General features: G+C 46.9%; 1 protein-coding gene across 1 annotated transcript in view; it reads right to left on the bottom strand.

Annotated features, from left to right (window-relative positions):
* Positions 1-306: 306 nt before the first annotated feature.
* F5 (coagulation factor V) overlaps positions 307-24,311 on the bottom strand; it is a 62,233-nt gene continuing 38,228 nt past the window's right edge. The window contains exons 13-25 of the mRNA XM_054712162.1: positions 20,279-22,550; positions 19,514-19,688; positions 17,559-17,795; positions 16,246-16,456; positions 14,336-14,515; positions 11,573-11,689; positions 10,661-10,732; positions 9,614-9,714; positions 8,802-8,957; positions 6,764-6,908; positions 5,332-5,483; positions 2,569-2,751; positions 307-804 (exon numbers count right to left, since the gene is read on the bottom strand). Of these exons, the coding sequence (XP_054568137.1) occupies positions 658-804; positions 2,569-2,751; positions 5,332-5,483; positions 6,764-6,908; positions 8,802-8,957; positions 9,614-9,714; positions 10,661-10,732; positions 11,573-11,689; positions 14,336-14,515; positions 16,246-16,456; positions 17,559-17,795; positions 19,514-19,688; positions 20,279-22,550 (4,148 nt within the window). The 3' untranslated portion in view covers positions 307-657. The remainder of the gene's footprint in view (positions 805-2,568; positions 2,752-5,331; positions 5,484-6,763; positions 6,909-8,801; positions 8,958-9,613; positions 9,715-10,660; positions 10,733-11,572; positions 11,690-14,335; positions 14,516-16,245; positions 16,457-17,558; positions 17,796-19,513; positions 19,689-20,278; positions 22,551-24,311) is intronic.

Raw genomic sequence — 24,311 nt, 5'->3', positions numbered from 1 at the left:
TCTCATTTGTTTCCTTTACTCTTAAAACATAGTGTGTGTGTGTTTTAAAATATATTTTTTATTGATTTCAGAGAAGAATGGAGAGGAAGAGAGAGAGAAACATCAATGATGAGAAAGAATCATTGATTGGCTGCCTCCTGCACGCCCCACACTGGGGATCTAGCCCACAACCCAGGCATGTGCCCTTGATGGGGAATCTAGCCATGACCTCCTGGTTCATAGGTCAATGTTCAACAACTGAGCCACGCCGACTGGGCCATTGTGTGTATTTTTTAAAGAAAAATGTAGGAGTGACAGCTACCCAGGTATGGTTTTAAAAATTAATATCTCTTTTATTAATATGTTCAGGGTTTAAAAGAACTATGGTGAAGCATGTTAACTACTTGAATAGAATATTACTTTATAGAGCATATTTAATCATTGTGAAAGATAAGCCATTTTCTTGTTGGTTCTTGATATTTTCCCACTTACATTCAAATTAATGCAAAAATAACAGCTATCATCTCAATTAATGGTAGCCAGGAGTTACATTATAAAAACTTCACATATAAAATTGTATTCTCTAATAGAGGATTTAACATAGCTATAAAATACATTGCCCACTCTAAGTGGCTTGATGTGTTTAAGAGTCCTTCCTGTCTCTTTGAATACTCAATTCTAGTAAATATCACAGCCGAAGAGCTCCAGGCGAAGGGCAATGCTTTGATTCCACGTTTTCGGAATGATACGGATGAACCTGGAAATGATTGGAGGGTTGAAAAAGTTCTTCACGTGCCCCTTGATATTACTATTTCCTTCAAAAATCTGAAAGCAGAAGATGAGAAAATCCTTAATGGTAGTATAATGAGTATACAAATCTTACAGTTAATTTTAAAGTTATTTTTGTTCAAACCGAAGGCATCCAAGAACTCAGACAACATTAACACGGAGATGACCCTCAGTGAAACCCCACTGCAGACAGGCCTCGTTAGGAAGTCTGCTCCCCAGGGATCTGAGTTGACGCAGGGGAAGAGAAAGCGTTTGATGGGTGTATGGGGCAGCTACAAGCCCAGCTCTGCCCTCAGGCTCTTTGCTGCTGAGTGACTTGGAGCCAGTTACTTAAGTTTTCTGATTCTCGATTCCTCATTGGCAAAATGGGGATAATAAAATTTTACCTTATAGAAGTTGTCAGAACTAACAGAAGTCTGTAAACATACAACAAGTGCCTAGTAAGGGACAGATAGTGGCACCAATACATGGTTAGCTCTTATTAATATTTAAAATAAAATGCAGCCATGCGTCTATAGTCCTCCTTTTTGGATATACCCTGTAGTTCCAGCTAAACTGTGTCCCTGCTCCGTTTTTTTGTGGGTTTTTTTTTTTTTTTTTGCTTGTTTTTTTTGCATCCCCAGCAAGTTCCCCGTGATTCACACACAGCAGAAGCTAAACCACGGTTTGTTTCTGACAATGATGCTTATCCTGCTAGGAGGACATCCTGGTACAGTGAGAAATAAACCAAACCAAACCAAACAAAAGAAACAACCAACCCAGGGGCTGGTTATCTTACGGCCACGGGTGTGTGATCAGTCACGAATAACAAACATCTCCAAGGCAACGCTAATGCAGTGGTAGAGTTTCTGGACCCCTCTATGGACTGCATGTTTGTGTCCTCCCAAAATTCACATATAAACTTTGATACTTTACATCAAACTAGAGGCCCAGTGCACAAAATTGTGCACTCAGGGGGGAGGGAGGTCCCTCAGCCCAGCCTGCACCCTTTTGCAGTCCAGGATCCCTCAGGGGATGCCTGACTGACAGCTTAGGCCTGCTCCCCATGGAGAGTAAGCTGGCAGTCGGACATCTTTAGCGCTGCCGCGGAGGTGGGAGAGGCTCCTGCCACCACCACTGCGCTCGCCAGCCATGAGCCCAGTTCAGGGCTTCTGGCTGAGCGGCGCTCCCCCTGTAGGAGCGCACTGACCACCAGGGGGCAGCTCCTGTGTTGAGCGTCTGCCCCCTGGTGGTCAGTGTGTGTCATAGTGACTGGTCATTCTGCCGTTTGGTCGATTTGCATATTACCCTTTTATTATATAGGATAAGTGGGATGGTATTAGGAGGTGGGGCCTTTGGGAGGTAACTAGGATTAAATTAAATGGACTTAATACACATAATGAAGCGGGGAGGAGGCCTGGGAGCTCTCTCTGCGTGGACTCAATAAGGAAGGCCACATGAGGACATAACAGGAAGAGGCTCTTACCAGAACCTGACAGGGCCCAAACCCTGATTGGTACCCAGCCTCCAGGAGTGTGGGAAATAAGTGTTTAAGTCAACAGCAGCCCACGCTCCATCTCTCTTGATCAGAGGTAAGGATGTTTCACACCAGACCCTGGAGTTTTGTTCTCACTGCTTCACAGGTGGCTCAGTCAAAGCAGAGAGGCAATGTGCATGGTCCCAGGCAGAGCTAGGGTTTAGAGGGGGCCATGCCAGCTCATATTTGTCCAATGCAAAGAGCTATTTGCAAAGGCAAGGTACCATTCACATCACAGCACAGTTTTCTAACGGCTTCCTTTTTGCCCGGACACCGCCCTGTACCTTGTCCACCATGGAGGATTTCTGCCTGTAAGGTTTCCATTCCACTCCCTGGTCACTGTAGTGGATGGCGTAGCTCTTCACGTACATTTCAGAGGAGAGGGACTTGCAACCCTGTGTAACGATCGCAGTTATCTTCTTGATTTTGAGCAGATCGATTTGTAACCACTGTTTGTTGTTGTTTGCCTGTGAACATGAGGAGAACACATGGGTAAGACAGATGCCAGACCTTTGCTTTTTTAGACCAAGTTACTCAGAAATGCCAGAGCTCCACACGTTTCTTTTCTGTCTCATCCCTTATGACGCCCTGTCTCCTTGAAGCCTTCTCTGTTCCATTTGTTTGTTGCTGCAGCACGTGTGCTAACTTCTTCCGGAGTCGTTCACACATATGCAGTCATGATTTGGGTCCATCTTTGTATCTCTTCGTCTTTGAGGACAGGGACTGATGAGTTTTCTTTCTATGCACTTACCACAGAGCAGGGCACACAGCTGGAGTTCATTAAATATTTGTTAAATAAACAAGTAAATGAAATTGACTTGGGAAAAATATTAAACCCATAAATTATCTTTAAGTGTTATTCTGGTAAGCAAGTTGGTTTAAATGCTATGATGATGTTACTGATTACTGAAGGGCTACCTGGAAAAGAATGGAATAATATCCTGTATTTATTTTAGAAAAGCCCACTTTCCTTCCCATTGCTAATGCCCAATAGGAGACATAGTTCAATTTCTTCTTTTCAGATATTTCAGATACATAAAATATTTGAGAGACCTGATAAAGCTACACCGAGGGCTTGATGTGCACAGTAACTGTCCTGCCTCTGGCCAAATGAAATGCCTAGTTACAGGCTTGGGGTTATGCATGTGGAGGAGGAGGATCAGAGGAAAGATTGAGCTTTAGAGTAATCTGAGATGAATTTTCAATTCTGGGAGATTTATCAAGCCCCATAGTCTCATTCGGTTCTATATGAAATAATGAAATAATTAATATTGATCTATTTGTCTCAACATCACTCAGATGTGCATGCCTGTATACACATATGTATACACATGCATATGTATATAGTCATATACCTTATATATCTTTAGAGAAAATTAATTGGATTAAAAGTATTGTATTGGATGGTTTTTATTAATTCTGTTATACCCTTTAAGTGGCATTTGGTGATATCGTAGTGTGTCTTCAAACCAAGGTGGTACTCGTGATGCAGAATATAAGTAGCTAGAGGGGTTTTCTAGGCATAACTTTTTTTATAGGCATAGAAGGGGTAGAGACCCTTCCAGCTGCATGCATGCCTACATATGTCTAGCTTAGATTTTCATTCTCTCTAAAGAGACCCTATAAACACATTTCATGCTAACAGGTTAAGTGAAACAAATAATTGTGACCTAGAATTCCAGATTTAAAATGACAGCATTAAACATTAAAATGAGCATTTCCTCTTTGGAGCCTTTATTATTTCACAAAGACTAAGAGCAAATTGTATTCAGAGCAAGTTTTATTTTTAAAAGGCTGTACCATAGAGGGTGCGGGGGGGACAAGGTTGCGCCATAAACAGATCTAAAGGGTCATCTGGGAAACACCTTTCTTCCTCTCTCTCCTTAACCTTTTACTCTTATTTTTATGATTTTTAAAAATTACATAAATAAAATGTAATGTGACATTATTAACTATTATTTTACTAGAGGCCCAGTGCATGAAAATTCATGCACTGGAGGGTGTGGTCCCTCAGCCAGGCCTGCCCCCTCTCACAGCAAGGGAGCCCTCGGCCAGCCCTGGTTACCTGAGCCTCAGGCGGCCCTGGGCGGCTGGGCAGCCACCATCCAAGGCTTGCCTGTCCAGGGAATTGCAGTGTGGGTACCTTAAGGGAGGGAATTTGGAGGAGAGAAAATAGGGAACTTGGATTAAATTGGTTGATGGGATTGCTCTAATTTCTGATGTCATTCTGATGTATCAGGTCAGTTGAAGAGTGCAATAAAAGTGAGTCAGTTATTAAGTTACCCTAAAACTGTCACCTGACTAACTGTGTGGGTAATATGAGGGGCAATAAAAAAGCTGTTTCTCCAACTCAGATCACTGTTTTACATCCCTGGTTTTGCAGCATTTTACTATTCGGCCAATTGTCTAAAGCAAGCATTTCCAACTGCAGCCGGTAGGCCGCATGCCTTGAGGCATGTGGCTGTGAGTTTGACATGCTTGGTCTAAAGGAATGTCACAAAGTTCTCAGAAAAATTGGAACAAAAGAATTTTAATGGCACTCTTAAGAAAATGAAAAATATTGCTAAGTTGGGGCATGGTGGGGGAAAGGAAGAGAAGATGTTGGAAATCTAAATCACTTATTGCTAATGTAAGTTATCTCAAAGAGGATTTGCAAATTACAGCCCAAGGCCAAATCTGACCCACCGCCTGATTTTGTAAATAAAGTTTTATTGGAACACAGCCATGATAATGTTTATGGTTGCTTTCCTGCTACAATGAAAGATGAGTAGTTTTGACAGGAAATGTATGGCTCACAAAGCCCAAAATATTTATTACCTGGCCTTTGCCCACCTCTGGTCTAAATTAAGGTTAGACAAACTGCAAAGATGATGAATAACTTCTCTGAGTCAGTGTTAGAAGAAAGCTCTCAAGTTAACAGGCACGCTAGTCTTCAGGCCCAGGATCACAGCCTGCAGAAACAGGGGTGCTGTCTGGCTTCCCCGGTCCCCCATGTTCCTTTGATTTCTTCTGGAAGCTGAGAGGATTGTGTTAACAGGGATATTTACCTTGGCTTGCCAGGCATTCACACGGCCCTGGGCATTCAGGCGGGCACGGAAGGGCTCCCAGTAATCTCCCCACCAGGACTTTTTAAACGAGGAGGCTGTGATTTGCGTGTTTTCTATCTTCCCACTTTCCATACCCAGTGGGGTGGAGCATCCTGTTGAGAGAAAAGTAACGGGATTAGCACGCACGGCCAGCACTCCCTGTACCCCATTTTGTGGGCAGAGGAGAGAAGGAATACTGTTCCTCAGAGTACCGGCAAAAGCAACCATCACAACAATCAGCCGGATGGATGAACAGAGCTGACTGGCCCATTTTAGGGAGTCAGCTTGATTCTACGAGCTGATCAAACTACCGCTTCCATCAGACACCATGTGGGAGGAAAACACTGATTTATGGAGCTGTTCCGAGGAGTGCCGCTGCCTGTACAAAAGCAGTATTTCATGGGAGATGGTACAGGCCCCTGCTATCTGGGCACTGGCACAATGCTCATATACTCATCCCTCGTGAATATCAAGAGTATATGTAACATTGCCTGCTTGGATAAGAAGCTGATTCCAAGGTTCAGCTGCATTCTTCACCATGAGTGTAGCTCTTCCCTCCACCCCAAGAGAAGGCGCTGTGGCTTCCCAACAGGCGTGCCACAGCGTGTTTCAGGTGTGCCTATATATTGGGCTCTCCCGCCCCTTAGTCGTGAGTAGCCAGGTGGGGTCTGGGTCAGCCAAGCCCTGGGTCAGCTACTTTATTCTATTACCCCAGGCCCATGTCAGGTATTACTTTCTGTATGTGTTTTGCAGTGAACAATTTTGGAAAGTACCACTTGAAGAGACAGAGAAGGAGCATAGTTATTATGACTTTCAAACATCGTTGTTCTACATGGTAGAATTTTATTATGGCCACATGTGGTTCCCTACATCTCATTGTACCACAGGTCACATTACATCCTCTGAAAAATAGCAGCTTAACATAGAAAAGGCGTGGGTCCTACATGGGATGTGAAACGACACAGAGCCTGGTCAAGGTTTCAGGAAGTAGGGAAGCAGACTTAGATGGCAAAACCACTCATTGGACTCTGATGCATGCCGGGAACGTGGCTAGATACTGTTATCACATGAGTGTCCTCGAGGACTTGGGAAGAGCCAGGCCTAGTTTGAATCTCAGTTCTATGGGAAATGGGCTGCAGGAGGTCATTCTCACCTGGGACCCTCCCTCGGGGTCAGGTGCTGCTCACTGAGATGGCCCCCGCCCCCCCCTGGCCGGGAGAACCTGTGTCCCTCTGAGTGACCATGAGCGTTTACCTGAGTGGAACCTCTGCTTCCCAAACGTTGTTTCAGGAGCCTACGTGATGAAGAGAACTAAAAGTCCTCCCCCTTCTCCCGCACCTCCCAACCTGGCCTCTGAGCGGTGGTGAGACGGTCACGCATGGCGGTTCCTCACCGTTAACCTCGCAGCCTTGCAGCTCCAAGCGCAGGGCAGGTCTGTGGTAGAATCTGGTTGGATAGACCCTAATGAATCTTGCCACAATCGGCGGATCAAACCGATTTTCTTTGACTGAAGAGGCGTCGGAGTTGCCATCAAAATACTAGAGGAAAAGAGACAAGCTTAGTTATGCAAACATTCTCTGTAAAGTGATTTTATAGTGAAATTTTGGTGTAATTTAATATTGTGACGTTAAGTTTTCATGTGGCCAGAACTAAATCAATATGGTCTTAGAAAATATTTAAGGATCCTTCCACTTTAGGAATATGGTATAGGTGTACCTTTCCCCATTCCTCCTGTTAAGTACAATAAAAACACAAGAACGCTCTGGAAGGGGGAGAGAAGGCAGACTGGCTAGAATTCTAGGACCCTAGGAACAACACGGTCATGGGCTCCCTGGTTTCTTTTTGCCCCACAGCCCCCAGACTTGGAAGAGAAGAAGCCAGCAACCAGAAACACCAATGAGCACAGACACAAACAGCCCCAGCACAGCCCTGCTTTCTCTAGCCTCAGCACTGAGAGAGGGCAGCCCAGCAGACAGAGCTCTTTCAGGTGATCATTGTCCTCCGGCCAGCTCAGCTCCACAGAAACAACTATGGCCTCTCCTCACCCAACAGCAGCGAGGCCAAGGGCAGAGCCTTGACTTCCATGGGCGTGAACTGTGATGAGCACCTCGCGCCCGCACTGGGGTGTGTCGGAGGCCAGGTGGGGGCCCAGCTCCTACCAGGGCTCCCACCGCTGCAGTGTCCATGGAGAGCATCTCATCCCACCAGCAGCAAAGAGGAGGTGTCCCTGTCAGGTGGGCAACTTGGGCTAGACCACCCTGGCAGGAGGAGGCTGTGCCCCATCCACTTCCCCTGCCAGAGCAGCATCAGAGATATGCAGCCAAAACAGAGATAGGGGAAGATTAAGCATCTAAGTAAGCAAGACAGAAAACAGAAATACGGTAGGTAAGAGTAATGATGCAAAGAGCCAGTTCTTTGAAAAGATGTTAAAAAAGGCAAATGTCTAACAAGACTAACAAAGCGGAAGGAAAAGAGACGCAAATGACCAGCACCAGACGTGAGCAGGCAGTCTCACCACTGACCTCGCAGACGTCAGAAGGATGATAAGGGACGTACGAGCAACTCCAGACATGAATCTAGCAACTTAGAGGAGATGGATGCACTCATTGAAAAAACACTACTCCAACTCACCCACTATAAAATAGATAATTTGAAAAGCCTGTAACTGCTGAAGAAATTTAATTTGTAATCTTAAAACTTCTGGGAGAGAAATCTCCAGGCCCACATGGTTTCACTGGTGAATTCTGCCAAATGGTTAAGGAACTAACACCAATTCCGGACAATCTTTTCCACAAAATAGGAAAGAAGAGCATGCTTCCCAATTTAGTTTGTGAAGCTAGTATTACTCTGATATCAAAACCAGAAAAGACAGTACAAAAAAATAAAACTACTACATACCAATATCCCTCATGAATCTAGATGTAAAATTCTTTGAGCTAGAGACTCTCACTGAAATCTATGTTCTCTGTCTGATACTGATTAGTAAGAACCATCATTTACGATTTTTCTTATCTATCCTAGAAATAGCTAAGTGATAATATAGAAAGTTAGTTATAGAGAATATAGGAAATTGGAAAAAAAATTGGTAACATCAGAACTCTTGATGGCATATTTTTAGCGTGAGCCCCTTAAGGCACCAGATCAGATAGATACTCTACGCTGCTGTACACCATCTGCCAATCTGAAAAGCCTAGTATTTTGTTTGATGATAAAGTGGTTTTTAAAAAGTTTTGTGGAGTTTTGAAATTTCAGGAGTCAGGCTTATCCCTTTAATTTGTAATATACAGACCCATCATTTTACACTTTCCTTCATTAGGCCCTAAGAAAGCCCTTCGTGTTTCTAATGCCTTTACAAAAGCAAAGAGTCATGGTCACAGTCATAGTGACCATCGGATGAGTATGAAGACTTGGAAAGAGACGTGCACACAGACCATCACGTTCTTTGTGCTGTTCCCTTTGAAAATCTGCCAGTTGGTCTGGTCGGAGCTGTAGGCCACGCGGAACTCAGCGGTGTAGTAGGACTTCAGGTAGTGTTTGGCGCCTTGGGACTGGATGCCTGTGAACAGGACTTCCCTTTGCATGTCCACCTGCAACATAGCAAAGCCACTGAACAGAACTGTCCTTGTCCACAAGTCACACGCCACCTTAATTCATTGAGCAACCAACCAGCATTCTTCAGAACTAAAGAGCCAACACCTCAGGTTTTACTTAGCAAACGAATAAAATGCAGTCTGTATTTGAGCACAGAGGACCTAAATCCCCGCTCAACCACTAACAAGCTGTACATGACACTGGGAAGTTAGTTAACCCCTCTGTGTCTCAGTTTTTTCATCTGTAAAATGGGATGTTACTAGAACCAACCTCATAGGGTTCATTTTAAGGGTGTTATCTATTTAGAATATTACCTGGTGCCTAGTAATTGCTATTTCCCCTAACAACATTGCAAAGGAACAACAAGAAGTTATTAAATCAGTGTCACTTTTATTATTACAACTAGAGGCCCAGTGCACAAAGTTTGTGCACGGGTAGGGTCCCTAGACCTGGCCAGTGATCAGGGCCGATCAGGGCCTTCTGGCTGCCAGCCAGGGCCTTCCTTCAGTCCGCGTCGCCCCCTCATGGTCAGCGCACATCATAGCAAGCTATCGAACTCTTGGTCTCCCAGTTGAACTCCCGACGGGACAATTTGCATATTAGGCTTTTATATATATAGATAACAGTAAATATTATCAGATAAATGTCATACCTGGATCCAAGGTTTAGAGTCAAATTCTGAACTTTTTTCTGTCATCCATGCATTATATGATCCACCATTGTTTAATCTTGCTAATTTGGGCTCCCAATAACCTAAATCCAAAGGAAGAAAAAAATGTATTCTGAATTTAAAAAAAAAAACACACCCACACTTAGAAATTTCTCAAGTGAGTTCAGTCCCAGTGGAAAACCAGATCCCGGAGGACCTTCTTGTGCAGTTAGAAGGCCAGGCAGGTGGCACAGGCTCACTTCCCGACTTAGCTCAGGATGACGAAAGCTTGGCTTCAGGTCTGTTCTTGGTCAGCTGTCACCTGCCACCCACCCCCTTTCCTGGATACAGGCCATGTTTCTCTCCTCTCAGTTATGTAAATTACCGTGGCCGCTGTTGAGTGTGCCTGCCTACCAGGAAGACATGGGAGGGATTTATGGGAGCTTCACAGGCCCTTGCAATTGACCCTTTGATCTTGGGAAGGGCTCTGAGCAGTGAAGACAGTTAGGAGGAGTTCCTGACACACAGTGGGGGATCAACAAAGTTTCTTGAATCGATGAGTGGTGGGCACAGCAAAGGGTCCTATTAATGGGGACTCTAACACGTGCCCGAAGAGGCCCCGTGAATCTGGCTGGAACAGCATGTGTGATCCAAGCCAGAATGGGAATGAATGGAGAGAGTCTCGGAAAAGGGCACAATGGTCGTACGAGCAAGCTGAGTCCTCTTGCCCAGTCTGCTGAGAGGTCAGACTGCCTATGGAGAGGGACCACGCTCTTGGTCTTTCCTGGGAGAGAGTCTTTGGGAACATCATACACCAGAGGGGGGGCGGCAATAAGGGAGTGCCAATAGGCTTTATCTCCTGCCACGGCGCTTCTTCCTTTACCGAGAAGCACCCCAAATGGAGCTGCTGTGCCGTGTTGTGGTAGAGGAAAGCCTGGAGAGGAGCAAGGCCCCAGATGCTCCAGGCCCGGCTGGCCTGCGTGGTTGTGCAGGCTGTATCCTGCACAACGCGGGGAGGCGTCTCTCACAGGCTACGCTGCTGCTCCTTACCCAGAAACTCCGACGCCTTGATCTGTGAATCAGCTATCACGCCTGTGCTTAGTCCCAGTGGCATCTTACATTCTACAAAAAACCAGGACAACGAATAATGTTTGCTGAGAAGATACATTTAACAACGTATACCTCTACGGCTAGAGATGATACCTGTGGTGGGTCAGTAATTAGATACCGTTACCTACCTTGCATAGCACTGACTGAAATGCATCCGATCCTAAAACAGTAAGTGCACTAACAAGACTGGTACTTTAATAGAAACAGTGACCCCCTATCTGAAAATAACCGAAATCCTGAAATGCAATTTGTTTTTAAACCAATTTCCATCTGCTTATATCTTAAAATAAACCACTTTACAACATTAAGTCCTAGCCCGCAGGGTTATTTAGGTCCTGATTGCATCCCTGGGAAGGAATACCAGCTAAGGGAGCGCCAACCACTGCACTATCTGGATGTTGACCCAGTGCTTGGTACTCAGCAGGTGCTTGATCCATGCTGGCTGGCTGGCCGGACAGACAGATGGAAATTTGTCCAGAGCTCTGGGATGCCAAGTCCAGGGACTCTCTTGGGGATTGTTGAGCTCCTCGTATCTTTTCCTCCTCTGTGCGAGGAGCCCGTAGGATTTATTATATGCACTTGCCAGGGGTCACACATCATGAAGGAGATTGCTGTATGTTGGCTCTCCAACTGGGAGGAATGCCTTTGGGCCGAACCATTTAGTTTAAGTTTCCTGGATGACTGATGTGTGCAGTATAATCAGACTGTGGCCAGAGCGAAGGCACTAGTGCCACAGATAGATTGTGCCTTTGTCATCAGAGCTCCGAGTTGAATATTTCCTGTCTAAACGTCAGCAATATTCTAGCAACAGGACTCTCCTGCTTGCAGGGCCCCGCGGCTCTTGGCTGATACCTCTGTCTATGATGAGAAATGGCGTTTGCATCCCTGCTCTCTGGTTCTCTCCGACCTCCGTGTCTAGGAGCCACCAGCCAGGTTTGGATGCCTTCATTTCAAGAGTTTTAAATGAACCTAAAATAGAGAGTGAAGGACAACATTACATACTCAAAGATTAACAGGTTACTATTAGGCAGTGGTCAAAGGATCCTAATATCACTGCATCCCAGGGAGCTTTAGGATAGAACTTAAGAGTTGTCTATTCATTTCTAGGCAGGACTAGAGGTGTAACGAACAGATCAAAACAGCACACACACACACACACACACACACACACACACACACACACGACAAATAAATCACCCAGAACTTAAAAAAATCTCCAGCATCCCTTACTGGAAAGGAGCTTCCATTTATCTGAACAGAATGTTATGAGTTAACCCACACACAACACAGCTTCATGGTCCTAAGGATCAGAACAACCTCGAGTGACCCATCCCTGGGCCCCGAACGCTTGTTCATCTTTCCTTTCCCTCTCTCCATCCCACTGGCTTTTCTGTTTTCACATGAGAAAGTTAAAATAAAACATCGCCACATTTCAAATGTTTGATAAAGTTTACACATGTGGGTGGAGCATGCATAACTTGCTTCAGAACACCACGGGAAGAATGAGTTTCTGAAACCTCTGCTTATCCACGCTCACGTTGGCTATTACCTACTGCCAGTTAGTACTTCAATCCCGCCAGCTGCCGCTGGGAGCATTTCCCAGCCGGGGAGTGACAATGAAAAGCTGATGTCCCCTCGAACAAGATTGTGAGTAAAAATGAAAGGCTGATGGTCGCCCCCCTCAAACCCTAAAAAGATGTCCAGGCTTCCCCTCAGGGACGAAATACTTGGGCTTGAGATGCAGACGGCCAGCCCAGCCCAGCTTCTCAGGGCTTCTCCTGGGCTCCTGGGCGGCCGGCTGGCCTGGTCTCCCTGGTCACAAGTAAGGAGTGTGTTCGACTCAGTCCCCTCGGTCCCTGATCTCAATAGAACGGGCTTTATTAGTGAGTCACGGGCACGTTGAAAGCAAACAAGAACTCTCCCTTTCCAGACCCTTAGCCAAAACGGGCCCATGGGGACGTCTGTGCTTCCGCCGGAGGCTGACTCACAGGGCAGCTCCCCACCCAGAGTCCTGCCCGGGATGCCTCCCCGAGCTTCCCAGCAGCGTGCAGACCTCTGCTAACACACTGGATGCTTAGCTGGCTTCCTGGGTTCCCTGTGCCCACCACAGCTGAGAACCAGGGGCATCACCCTTCTCACACACACACCTACACACACACCCCCACACACACACACCTACACACACACCTACACACACACACACACACACACACACACACACACACCTACACACACATACCTACACACACACCTATACACACACCTACACACACACATACCTACACACACATACCTACACACACATACCTACACACACACACCTATACACACACACACCTACACACCTACACACACATGCCTACACACATACCTACACACAACCCACACACCTACACACACACCTACACACACACATACCTACACACACACACCTACACACACACCTATACACAGACCTACACACACACACACACACACACACACACACCTACACACACACCTACACACACATACCTACACACACACACACCTACACACACACACACACACACACCTACACACACACATACCTACACATACACATACCTACACACACACACCTATACACACACCTACACACACACATACCTACACACACACACACACCTATACACACACCTACACACACACATACCTACACACACACACCTGCACACCTACACACACATGCCTACACACATACCTACACACACACACACATACACATACCTACACACACACACCTACAAACAATGCATTGGCACATAAGAATCCTTTTAGGTGACTAGTTTGTTTGAACCAGTGATGGGCAACCTTTTGAGCTTGGTGTGTCAAACTTCGCCAAAAAACTGAGCATAACTCGGGTAGTGTGTCACTTTGAGGAAAAAACATTATTTCGCAAATGTTTCATCCTCAGGAGCAGCAAATGTTTCATCCTCGGCATGCGGCTGCCTCAGCGGCCGCGTGTCATCAGAAATGGCTACGCGTGTCAGTGCTGACACGTGTGTCATAGGTTCGCCATCACTGGTTTAAACCTTATTATTCTGCACACAAAGAGCTCTAAATACCCCTGTTATTCTTTAGCTTTTATAATCATTTAAAAAAAGAATTTTTTTTCCTCCAAACCGCCTCATGAGTCAGTTTGAGATGAAGTATCCTATAGTCACTTGCCCAAAGATATCAGGGTGATAGAGTGAGGAGTAGAATTCAAGAAATCAAGACCCCCCACCCCCACCCCTCCCCGCAGCCCTGGCAAACGTCTCCCCTCCCTCCGCACCCTGCCTGACCCCGTGGGGTTCCTTCCGCCTGTAAGCCCACGGCGTGGCCGCCTTGGCTGGGGGAGCCTGCAGGGGACACGGCTCCTCTGCTGAATGGAGTCGGGCCACACTGTCAGCCGGTGCGGCAAGCAGTGCGAGCGCCCGCTGGCTTCTCACACCCGGTGTGCCGCGCTGGGTGTGGCTTTGCCAGGATCCACGCAGAGCCCATGCTCGGCCCTCAGCAGTGAATGCCGAGGGGGGCTGAGGGGGACTTGGGGATGCTGGTGGCCTCCTCTGGCCGTGGGTTAGCCAGGACCTCTTTCCAGGCCCAGAGGCTTACCGGGCAGCAGGGGCCAGATGCCGAGCTGGTGCTGCTGAGTGCCGTTTTCCAGCAGGGTCTGGCCGTGGAAGTGAACCACGTGGATGTCCCGGGAGCCGCCCAGGTTCAGCAGGTGCAACCTCACCCACTCCTGCTCGTACATTCGCAGGCCAGGCAGCTTGTAGATCATCCCATTGATGGCTGGAAGGACAGAGGGAAAAACCCATTAGAAGGTGTGTGCACGGGAGAGAGGCCGTGAGGACCTGGGAGGGGCTCCCTCTCCACCAGCTCCCACGTCAGCCTGCAGCCGGCGTGTGGGCGAGCTCCTCTCCCAGGACTTGATCCTTCTCTTCCCCGGACTTCCCACGGCCTCTTCTGTGCTTTACCCATGCGGCCTTTCCTTTTACAGTTTGAATTCTCCTTTGCTGCTAATAGGTCAGATAAGGGGACTCCAGTGTTTGGAGGAAAGGGAGTAAGTAAGGGGGTGTGCAGCATGCCACCCTCAGGCCCCCTAAAGTCAGAGACAGAACCAGGCCAAGTTAGGTCGGATTCATCTCTACAGCACCCACAGCCGCAGTATTCATGCTGGTTCTCTCAGTCAGACGACAGCTGCTCTGCCCCCTCCCAGCTTGGATGTCCAGGGTTCTGAGAATTACCCACTCGCCCCTCAGTGGTGTGTGTGAGTGTGTGTGTGAGTGTGTGTGTGTGTGTGTGTGTGTGTGTGTGAGAGAGAGAGTGTGTGTGTGTGTGTGTGTGAGAGAGAGTGTGTGTGTGTGTGAGACTGTGTGTGAGTGTGTGTGTGAGAGAGTGTGTGTGTGTGTGAGAGAGTGTTTGTGTGTGTGTGAGAGAGTGTTTGTGTGTGTGAGTGTGTGTGTGTGAGAGAGAGTTTGTGTGTGTGAGTGTGTGTGTGTGTGTGTGAGTGTGTGTGTGTGTGAGAGTGTGTGTGTGTGACTGTGTGTGTGTGTGTGTGAGAGAGTGTTTGTGTGTGTGTGAGAGAGTGTTTGTGTGTGTGAGTGTGTGTGTGTGAGAGAGAGTTTGTGTGTGTGAGTGTGTGTGTGTGTGTGAGAGTGTGTGTGTGTGTGAGAGTGTGTGTGTGTGACTGTGTGTGTGTGTGTGTGAGAGAGTGTGTGTGTGTGTGAGTGTGTGTGCGCGAGAGAATGTGTGTGTGTGCGTGCGAGAGAGTATGTGTGTGTGAGAGAGTGTTGTGTGTGTGTGTGTGTGAGAATGTTTGTGTGTGAGTGTGTGAGTGTGTGTGTGTGAGAGTTTGTGTGTGTGAGTTTGTGTGTGTGTGTGTGAGTGTGTGTGTGTGTGTAAAGCACCTGATACATCGGATCACCTTAAAAATACTACCACATTTCAATGATAAAGGACTAAATGATAACTGGGACTAAAGTGAGGGACGTTTTTGTTGTTCATTCTTCTAAAATGGAAGGCACGCTGCGGAGTTTCAGGAGCCAAGCCAGTGAGCTGCTGGAGGGAGAGGAGCTGAGAGCGTTTGGCTGCCTGTTTCATTCACGCGTGCTCGGTGCCACCGGGGGCTGCTGAATGCCGAAGCTGTTACTTTAGAAAGCACACGTGGGTGCTTCTCCTGGAGACCTAATTTTCCTTTAAAGGTCAGCAAACAGTCTATTAAGCACTTAAACTGCCGAACGATGCTAAGTCCTCGTCAGTGCATGTTTAACTGAGGCGCGCTGGCGCATGGCTGTGGTTTGGGTCTGTTCCCAGCAGCGCCGTGCCTCCTTCAGACCCTCCGCGTTTCTTCAACAGGAGTGTCACCTGCTGGGCCCCCAGCCCTCCGAGACGTGTAGGGACCTGGCTGAGTGGTCGCTCCTGGTTCCTCAGAAGCATCTCCTGCCTAATCTTTGGAGACCTAAGGGCAGGTGTCCCTGTCACCCAGAGCTCCCAGATCAGATCAAATCAGAGGAAAATACCGTGAAACTTGTGGGAGGCTTTTCCTTCCGAGGATCCGCGTCTCCAGGAACTCTGGTGTTTCTTGTCGTAGTACCAGCTCTTCTTTTCATCAAAGACCATGAAAAGCAAGACAAACTCCCTCCTGTCCACGGGCATCCCGCTCTCCTTGTGCAGGGTTCCTCGCCGGCAGATCAGGAGGGGGCCTATCAGGCCCGAGTGGATGTCCCGTTCCTGAAAGACAGCGGGAGGAATGGAGCGCACACCCTCTCGGCATTCTCCCTGCTCTTCCGGCGATCAATCGTTGATCACGTGGAAGAGGGAACCTTCTTAGAGGCCTGACTGTGAGAGTATAAATGAGTGGCTTCATAGAGCTGGATCTTACCCATCTAATTCTATGGCACTCAGATCCCCTTCCTTTGCTTAGTCGTTTATCTGGACACGGTAGTCATGATAATGATGATAAGATATTGATGCTATAACAAATACTATTTAGTGAGCATTTACTACTATATTAAATATTTTGCCTATAGCCCCTCATACAATTCTGACAACAATCCTATATGGTGAAATGAACTCACTTATTAAACAAATATGACCAACTATGTGTGATGTACTGTTGTTATCTCATTTTTAACTTTGGAAACCGAGGCTGAGAGAGGTCGAGTAACGTGCCCAGGGCCACGCAGTGGGTGACAGGGTAGGAACTGGAATCGAGGCCGGTGCTCTCCCTGCCATCCCAAGAAGGAAGGGTCTTGACGTCGCAGTTCGCCCACAGAGAAAGAGGAGCAGAAAGCTAATACTCACCCAGGAAATTGCAAATAAATACCTTCCTCTATCCAGGAAGTCCCTCTGACTGGGCCAGCCCTCTCAGTATCCCTCACCCCTGTTCACTGAGCACCCCTTTCCCTCTCACCGTCATCTCTGTAGGTCTGCAGGGAGGGCCCTGCTATGGTAGCTGTGGGGTGTTGGCCACCATCCTTACACAGAGAGCAAGACAAACATTTAGCAAGAAATAATCTCCAGCCCTAGCTGGTTTGGCTCAGTGGATAGAGCGTCGGCCTGCAGAAGGTTCTCAGGTTTTATTCCGGTCAAGGGCACATGCCAGGATTGTGGGCTTGATCCCCATTAGGGGGCCTGCAGGAGGCAGCCAATCAGTGATTCTCTGCCATCATCGATGTTTCTATCTCTCCCTCCCTCTCCCTTCCTCTCTGAAATCAATTTTAAAAAATAAAAGTAAAACATCCAAAAGAAAACAAGAAGTAATCTTCACCTTCCATTTAGCAGACTTGGGTTATAAGTTAGGGGAATGACAACACTTTGATGCCGTGCCTACCGTGTTCACCGCTGAGTAGTAGGCCCACGCCCGGCAGGCAGAGCCGGGGTTCTCGGGCCCTGCTCTCCCGGTGGCGTGCCACACGTAGGTGTAGCTGCTGTTTGGCTGAACAGCATTGTCTTCCTGAAACCACTCGGGAGACTCATCTTCATAATTCTTTCCCTCCGACGACTTTTCATAGAAAAGCCCATGGGCATGAAGAGAATATGGTCTGGATGCTAAATTTTTAAAACGAACCTAGGAAAAACAATGATCCACAACACACTTCAGCTTAACAAAATGCCAGTTGCCACCGAACTTATGTACATTATTTCCTCTAACTTTTACTAGCATCCTGCGAGATAGGGTCCAGGCAATTTCCCCCAGAAATACCAAACCATGCTTGTTCCTCGCTCAAAGCAAAATTATTGGCCTTATCTACTGATGCAATGCTGCTGATAGGAGCTCTGGATCTGAAAGTCATGAGGCTTGGATTTGTCACAAGAAGCTTTCTGCCTGCTGGGGAAGAGGGACTGCACCTGTGAATTCAAGTTAAACTCTGGGGACAAAAGGTGTCGTACATCACATGTGAACGGGTTGGAGAGAAGTGCCTGGGAGGAGCAACTCGGCTGAATGTTTAGAAAGGGTCGAGGGAATTAAAGGAAGTTTCCTAGGGGGAACGGAATAGTCCTCATAGAATAAGCAGGAGCTTAGCAGAGGGAGAAATTGAATCATAAGATTATTTTTTTCTCGGGGACTGCCAAATACTTGGCAACTGTCTTTGAGAAGAAATGTCATTATTTATTAACCAGAAGCCCGGTGCATGAAATTCATGCACTGGTGGGGGGTGTCCCTCAGCTCAACCTGCACCCTCTCCAATCTGGAACCCCTCGGGGGATGTCCTGCACCCTCTCCAATCTGGAACCCCTCCAGTCAGACATCCCTTTCACAATCTGGGACCCCTTGGGGGATGTTCGCCTGCCTGCCTGATTACCCCTAACTGCTTCTGCCTGCCAGCCTGCTGGCTCCCTAACTGCTCCCCTGCCTGCCTGATTACCCCTAACTGCTTCTGCCTGCCAGCCTGATCACCCCCTAACTGTTCCCCTGCCAGCCTGATCATCCCCAACTGCCCTCCCCTGAAAGCCCGGTCACCCCCAAATGCGCTCTCCTGCTCCCAGCCGTGACTGGGCAGTGGCCTGGGAGACTGTGTGCACCTCCCCCCACCCCCACGATCTGCTCCCAGCTGGGACCTGGGTCTCAGCTGGGAGCAGATCATGTGGGGGTGTGCGCCATCTCCCAGGCCACTGCCTGGGTCGCAGCTGGGAGATCAAGTGGGGGAGTGTGTGCCTTCTCCCAGGCCACTGCCCAGGTAGAGGCTGGGAGAAGATCACGCCAGGGGTGCGCGCCATATCCCAGGCTACTGCCCAGGTCGCGGCTGGGAGATCACGTGTGTGTGGGGGTGTGTGTGTGCCATCTCCCAGGCCAACAGCCTGGGTCGCATGCTGCCTGTTCTCAGCGGTAGCCCTCTCTGGGACTGGGGGACTTCGGTGGGCCTGAGAGGACTGGGCGCCGCCATCTTATGGCCATGGGCGCTGCCATTTTGTCGCGGAGTGATGGTTAATTTGCATATTACTCTATTATTAGATAAGATTTTGGAAAATAAGTAAATTCACCCGGCCAGTGTGCCTCAGTGGTTGAGCATTGACCTATGAACCAGGATGCCACAGTTGGATTCCCAGTAGGGCGTGTGCCTGGGTTGTGTGCCTGATCCCTCACTAGGGGGTGTGTTGGAGGCAGCCGATCAATGATTCTCTCTCATCATTGATATTTCTCTCTCTCTCTCTCTCCCCCACTCCCTTCCTCTCTGAAATCAATAAAAATATAGTTTTTAAAAAAAGAAAATAACTAAATCACACATAGCTCTCTCCCGCCACCATCGCCTTTACAGCCCTCCGGTGCTGGTGGGAATGACTTACTTGGATAACGTCATCCACCTCGGCTCTAATGACAGGGCCAAGAATGCCAAGGTGCTCTTCAGACTCTCCCCGAGGGTCCCGTTTGGTGAAAGTGCCGTCCAGGTACTTTCGAAAAACTACTTTCTTGTATATGGTGTCCTCTGGAACCTCACCGGTGTCTTCGTTATCCATTTCACTGAGATGATATTGATAGTATTTGTTTACAAGAACAAGTGAAAGACCATTCAAAGAATTTAGGAAATGGTCTCTGTTTCTGAATATAGCATGTAGCATAGAGAAGATATTTAACACATGTTTGATGAGCAAATGAATGAAAATACAAATGACTGAAAACACAAGCCAGTAGCTATCCAGCTGCCTGCTCAGATATTATTTCTTAGGTAAGTCCTCCCATGAGCCTTTAGACTAGGTCAGATCTCTGTATAGCATTCCTCCATTTCTATAGTAGTTTTATAGTACATATAGTAAAATCCTATAGCGTTATAGCATTTTTATAGTATATACAGTAAAGTATGTATCACATATTTGTGCGATTATCTATTAGTATCTGACCTGCCACTAGAGGAAAACCCCCATGAGGTAGGGATTGTGCCTAGTTAGTTCACGGTTTTATTCCCAGTGCCTCACAGATTACCTGGCACCAAGCTGCAGCAGGGGAACAAATTTATGCTTAGCTAGTTTGCCCAGAATTATCTCCTTGGACTATTGAAATTACTTTTCTGGCAATAGTGGAAAAATGAGAAGAGATGAAAACACTGGCCAAACCTTTGTGCATATTTTGCATAATCCCAGGATATTTCTTCCGCGGCAATGTAGTAATATTTTCTGTTCCCGTTGCTGCTGCGGAGGTACGATGCTGCAATGTGGTCCGGATTTCTGGAGGAGGTGATGTCTATCCTAATATCGGTTTGGTAAGGGTCATCGTAGGCCACAAGGTCTATTTCACGAGCGTCTTCTTCACTGCTCTCTTGTTTCTTCCTCGGTATGATCTCGATGTGCTCTCCATTTTCTCCACTGAAGCCAAACACAACTGCTGGATTCAGTTCGCTTGTTATAAAGGTGTTATAGAGTGGAGGAGATGGCTGTGGAGATGGCATCTGACCAAAGTCTGAATAAGGGAAAGTATGATCAAATTCTGGAAGAGGCGAGGATGGACTGGATTCGGAATTGTGGGCTGTTTGAGCAAGGTCTGGAGGAGGTGATGTCTGCCTGAGATCAGGAGGAAGGCCTGTCTGAGTGATGTCTGGAGAGAGAGTTGCATGGCTGAAGTCTGGAGAGAGAGTCTCCTGGCCCAGGTCAGGGGAAAGGGTTGTCTGGCCAAGGTCAGGGGGAAGGGTCGTCTGGCCAAGATCAGGGGAAAGGGTTGTCTGGCTAAGGTCAGGGGGAAGGGTCGTCTGGCTGAGGTCAGGGGAAAGGGCCATCTGGCCGAGGTCAGGGGGAAGGGTCGTCTGGCCGAGGTCAGGGGGAAGGATCATCTGTCCGAGGTCAGGGGAAAGGGCCATCTGGCCGAGGTCAGGGGGAAGGGTCATCTGGCCGAGGTCAGGGGGAAGGGTCATCTGACTAAGTTCTGGAGGGATGGTTGTCTGCCAGACTTCATGTTCTAAGGAAGGGGACACTTGTCCAGTGTTGGTAGGGAAGGACTGGGTTCCTCCATCATAGTCAGGCATCTGGCCAGGCTCTGGAGAAGCTGCGTGACTGGGGCCTGTAGGGAACTGCGTTTGATCAGAGTCTTGACTCGGGAACATTTGGTAGAGCTGTTCCGGGGGCATTGTCTGATACACGTCTGGCGAGAAGCTTGTCTGACCGGTGCTGTCTGGGAGACTGTGATTATGGTCAGGAAGTGAGGCTGCCAGGCTAAGATTCCCACGGGGGAATGTCTGAACGAGGTCTGTGGGAAGAGACGTCTCATTGGCCTTGGGAAGGCCGTCTGAAAGGGTGAGGTTGCCCTCTCCTCTGGGAAAACTCCTTGGAGAGAGAGGAGCGCGGTGTGCAGGCTTTTTTCGTGTCCGAATGAGAAAAGTGCTGTTCTTCACTCTACTATTTCCTCCAGGTCTTGTTTGTAGAAATTTATGCTTAATTCCAGAAAACTTTGGGTGGCCATCTTGCTTTCCATGCTTGTTGGTAAGAAGGATGTGTTCTCCCCACGTCTTTGAGGCATTCCGGGGGCTGTTCCACAGCTTATTAACCGCCATGTCTTCATCAGCCTCTGGGATTATTTCATAGCTACCTTTTTCAGAAACCAAATGCCATTTCTCATTCAAAACCTTAGATAGAGTCTTGTGTTTTAAGAGTAACAGATCACTGGGAAGCTCCTTCCAGGGCCCCATTATGGAAGAAGAGTTGCCTTGGCTTAAATGTCCCCTGGTTTTATGTCCTAGAAATTTCATCTGGGAGAACCTGTGTCTTGCCTCGAATCTCTTACGTTGAGCATGTCCTTGGCTTCTGAATCCTTCTGCACCAAGCGGTAGGAGGCTTGTCCCTATGACCTTTGGCTGTAGAGGATCCTCCACAGGGTCTTCAGAGTAAGGGCTGGAATGCTCTGCTGCGGAAGGGCTGAGAACTGAGTTCTTTCCTAAGCCGGGCCCCACCTGGGGACCAGCTGTGGTGGTTTCAGGCTGAGGAAGGGTTTTGTTAGGTTCTGCAAACTTATTGTCAATGAGCCCGCTAATGTCACTTGGGGAAGAAGAATTTGAATCAGCAGCTGTATCATTACTTGGAGGAATGAATTCAGAGCTGTTCTCCAGGGCTAGGGCAGTAAGATTGAACTCATCTTCCTGATTCAGTGATGAATTTCTGAATGACCTAATTCCAAGTGATAAAGCCAGTTGATCCTGGTAATCATATTCAGCAGAATCTCCTTCACCTTGGCTTTCTGGAAACTCTCGCATTTTCCGTGTAGTCATGGATGTAGATGGTAGAGGTTCGTATATTTCATATTCATCTTCTTCCTCACTCCGGATACACTTAACATCCCTGAATCTCAGCCTTAGGTTTTTGCTTCTTGGATTAGAATTCATGGTAGTTAACATCCAAGTTCCTAGAGAAGCAAGACAGACAGAATAGAGAGCTTTAAGTCCAGAAAAAGACATACTAGGTGTACCGGTTAATAATAGTGGATTTTGTAATCAAAGAAAATGTGATAATTTCAAGAGAAACATCAAAAGTGCCTTATTCAAAGTAATGTCCATCGCTAGCTACACATGCCCCCATCTTTCAGGTGATTTGTGGATACCCTCCCAATAGAACTTTTCTTGTTTTGAGGCAAACCATTCAGAAACCCAATTTTCCACTTCTTTGTTCGTTTTGAAGTGCTGCTCAGAAAGTGTGTGTGCCATCGATTAGAACAAGTGGTAATCTGAAGGAGCAAGGTCTGGTGAATACAGCGGGTGGGTTAATACTTCCCAGGCAAGATCTTTTAACATGTCTTTAACTGGTTTTGAAGTGTGTGATGGTGCGTTATCATGAAGCAAAATTACTTTGCTGTGTCTTCTGGACCACTCTGGTCATTTCACGATCAAAGCATGGTTCAAATTGATTATTTGCTGTCGGTAGCAATCAGTATTAATGGTTTCATCTGGTTTTAGAAGCTCATAATACAGCACACCTTCCTGATCCCACCAAACGCAGAAGCGATTTGGCCTTGCAGTCAGTCAGTGTTAATGGTTGGCCTGGATCAATCCATGATTTTGTGCATTTGGAATTCTCAAAATAAATCCACTTTTCATCGTCAGTCACAATTTGATGCAAAAAAGACTTTCTTTCGTGCCATTGAAGCAACATTTTACTGATGACTTTTTGGTTTTCCATTTGTCTTTTGTTCACTTGATGTGGCAGCCATTTTCCTTCCTTTAAAATCTTTCCCAGTGTTTGTAAATGATTGGAAATTGTTTTGCTGACAACATTTAATCTTTCTGCAAGTTGTTTTTGAGTTTGACACGCATCTTCATCCAATAATGCTTATAATTGTTGGTCTTCAAACTTTTTCGGTTGACCTGAATTTCTTTGTCTTTCACATCGAAATCATCACTTTTAAAGCATTTAAACCCACATTCACAAGTATCTTGAGATGGAACATGTTCACCATAAGCTTCCCAAAGTATCCGATAACTTTCAGCAGCACTTTTCTTCAAAATAAAGTAATGAATTAAAACCTCCCACAAATGCTCTTTTTTTGGGCACGAAATTCAACATTTTTAAGTGTAAAAATATCTATGATGTTAACACTCCCAGAAAATTTGACATATGAAGTTTTGAAGCTTGCTATCAATACAACAAAATAGCATACATATCATATTGCATATATATCAACATATGTGTAACTCCATCTATTGAAAAACATCCGCGTTATTAACCGGTACAACTATTAAAATCCCTAGCATTTATTGTGGCAGATAATTTCCAACAAACTTCGGCCAGGGATACTCAAGTGTGGCCTGTGGACCTCTGCTGCCCTGCGAACTGTTGTTACAGGTCCACAGAGCCACAAGCAGGAAAATGGAGTCAGGTACTTAGGACACTTTTGAGCAATTTGACATTGCTGTGACATCCAAGCATGTGATCAATGCACTTACCTTGTTTAACAGAATATAGACCGAAGGTATTGGTCAGCGGAGAGCAGGGAGAAAAATCATCTTAGCGCAGATAGTTTGAGAGTCACTATTTCAGAATATATTTTAAAAGGGATGAATTGAGAATAAAATGAATTTTAATCATATCCATTTTGTTAGCTGCACATCTTGTTTGAGAATTGTAGTTGGGGGCGGATGGTGATATCTACCCCCAGAAATAAGAGACATTT

This window comes from Eptesicus fuscus, chromosome 22 (assembly GCF_027574615.1).
Source record: "Eptesicus fuscus isolate TK198812 chromosome 22, DD_ASM_mEF_20220401, whole genome shotgun sequence".
Taxonomy (NCBI): domain Eukaryota; kingdom Metazoa; phylum Chordata; class Mammalia; order Chiroptera; family Vespertilionidae; genus Eptesicus; species Eptesicus fuscus.
Note: the sequence above shows the minus strand (reverse complement) of the source record. Positions and strands in the feature narration are given on the sequence as shown.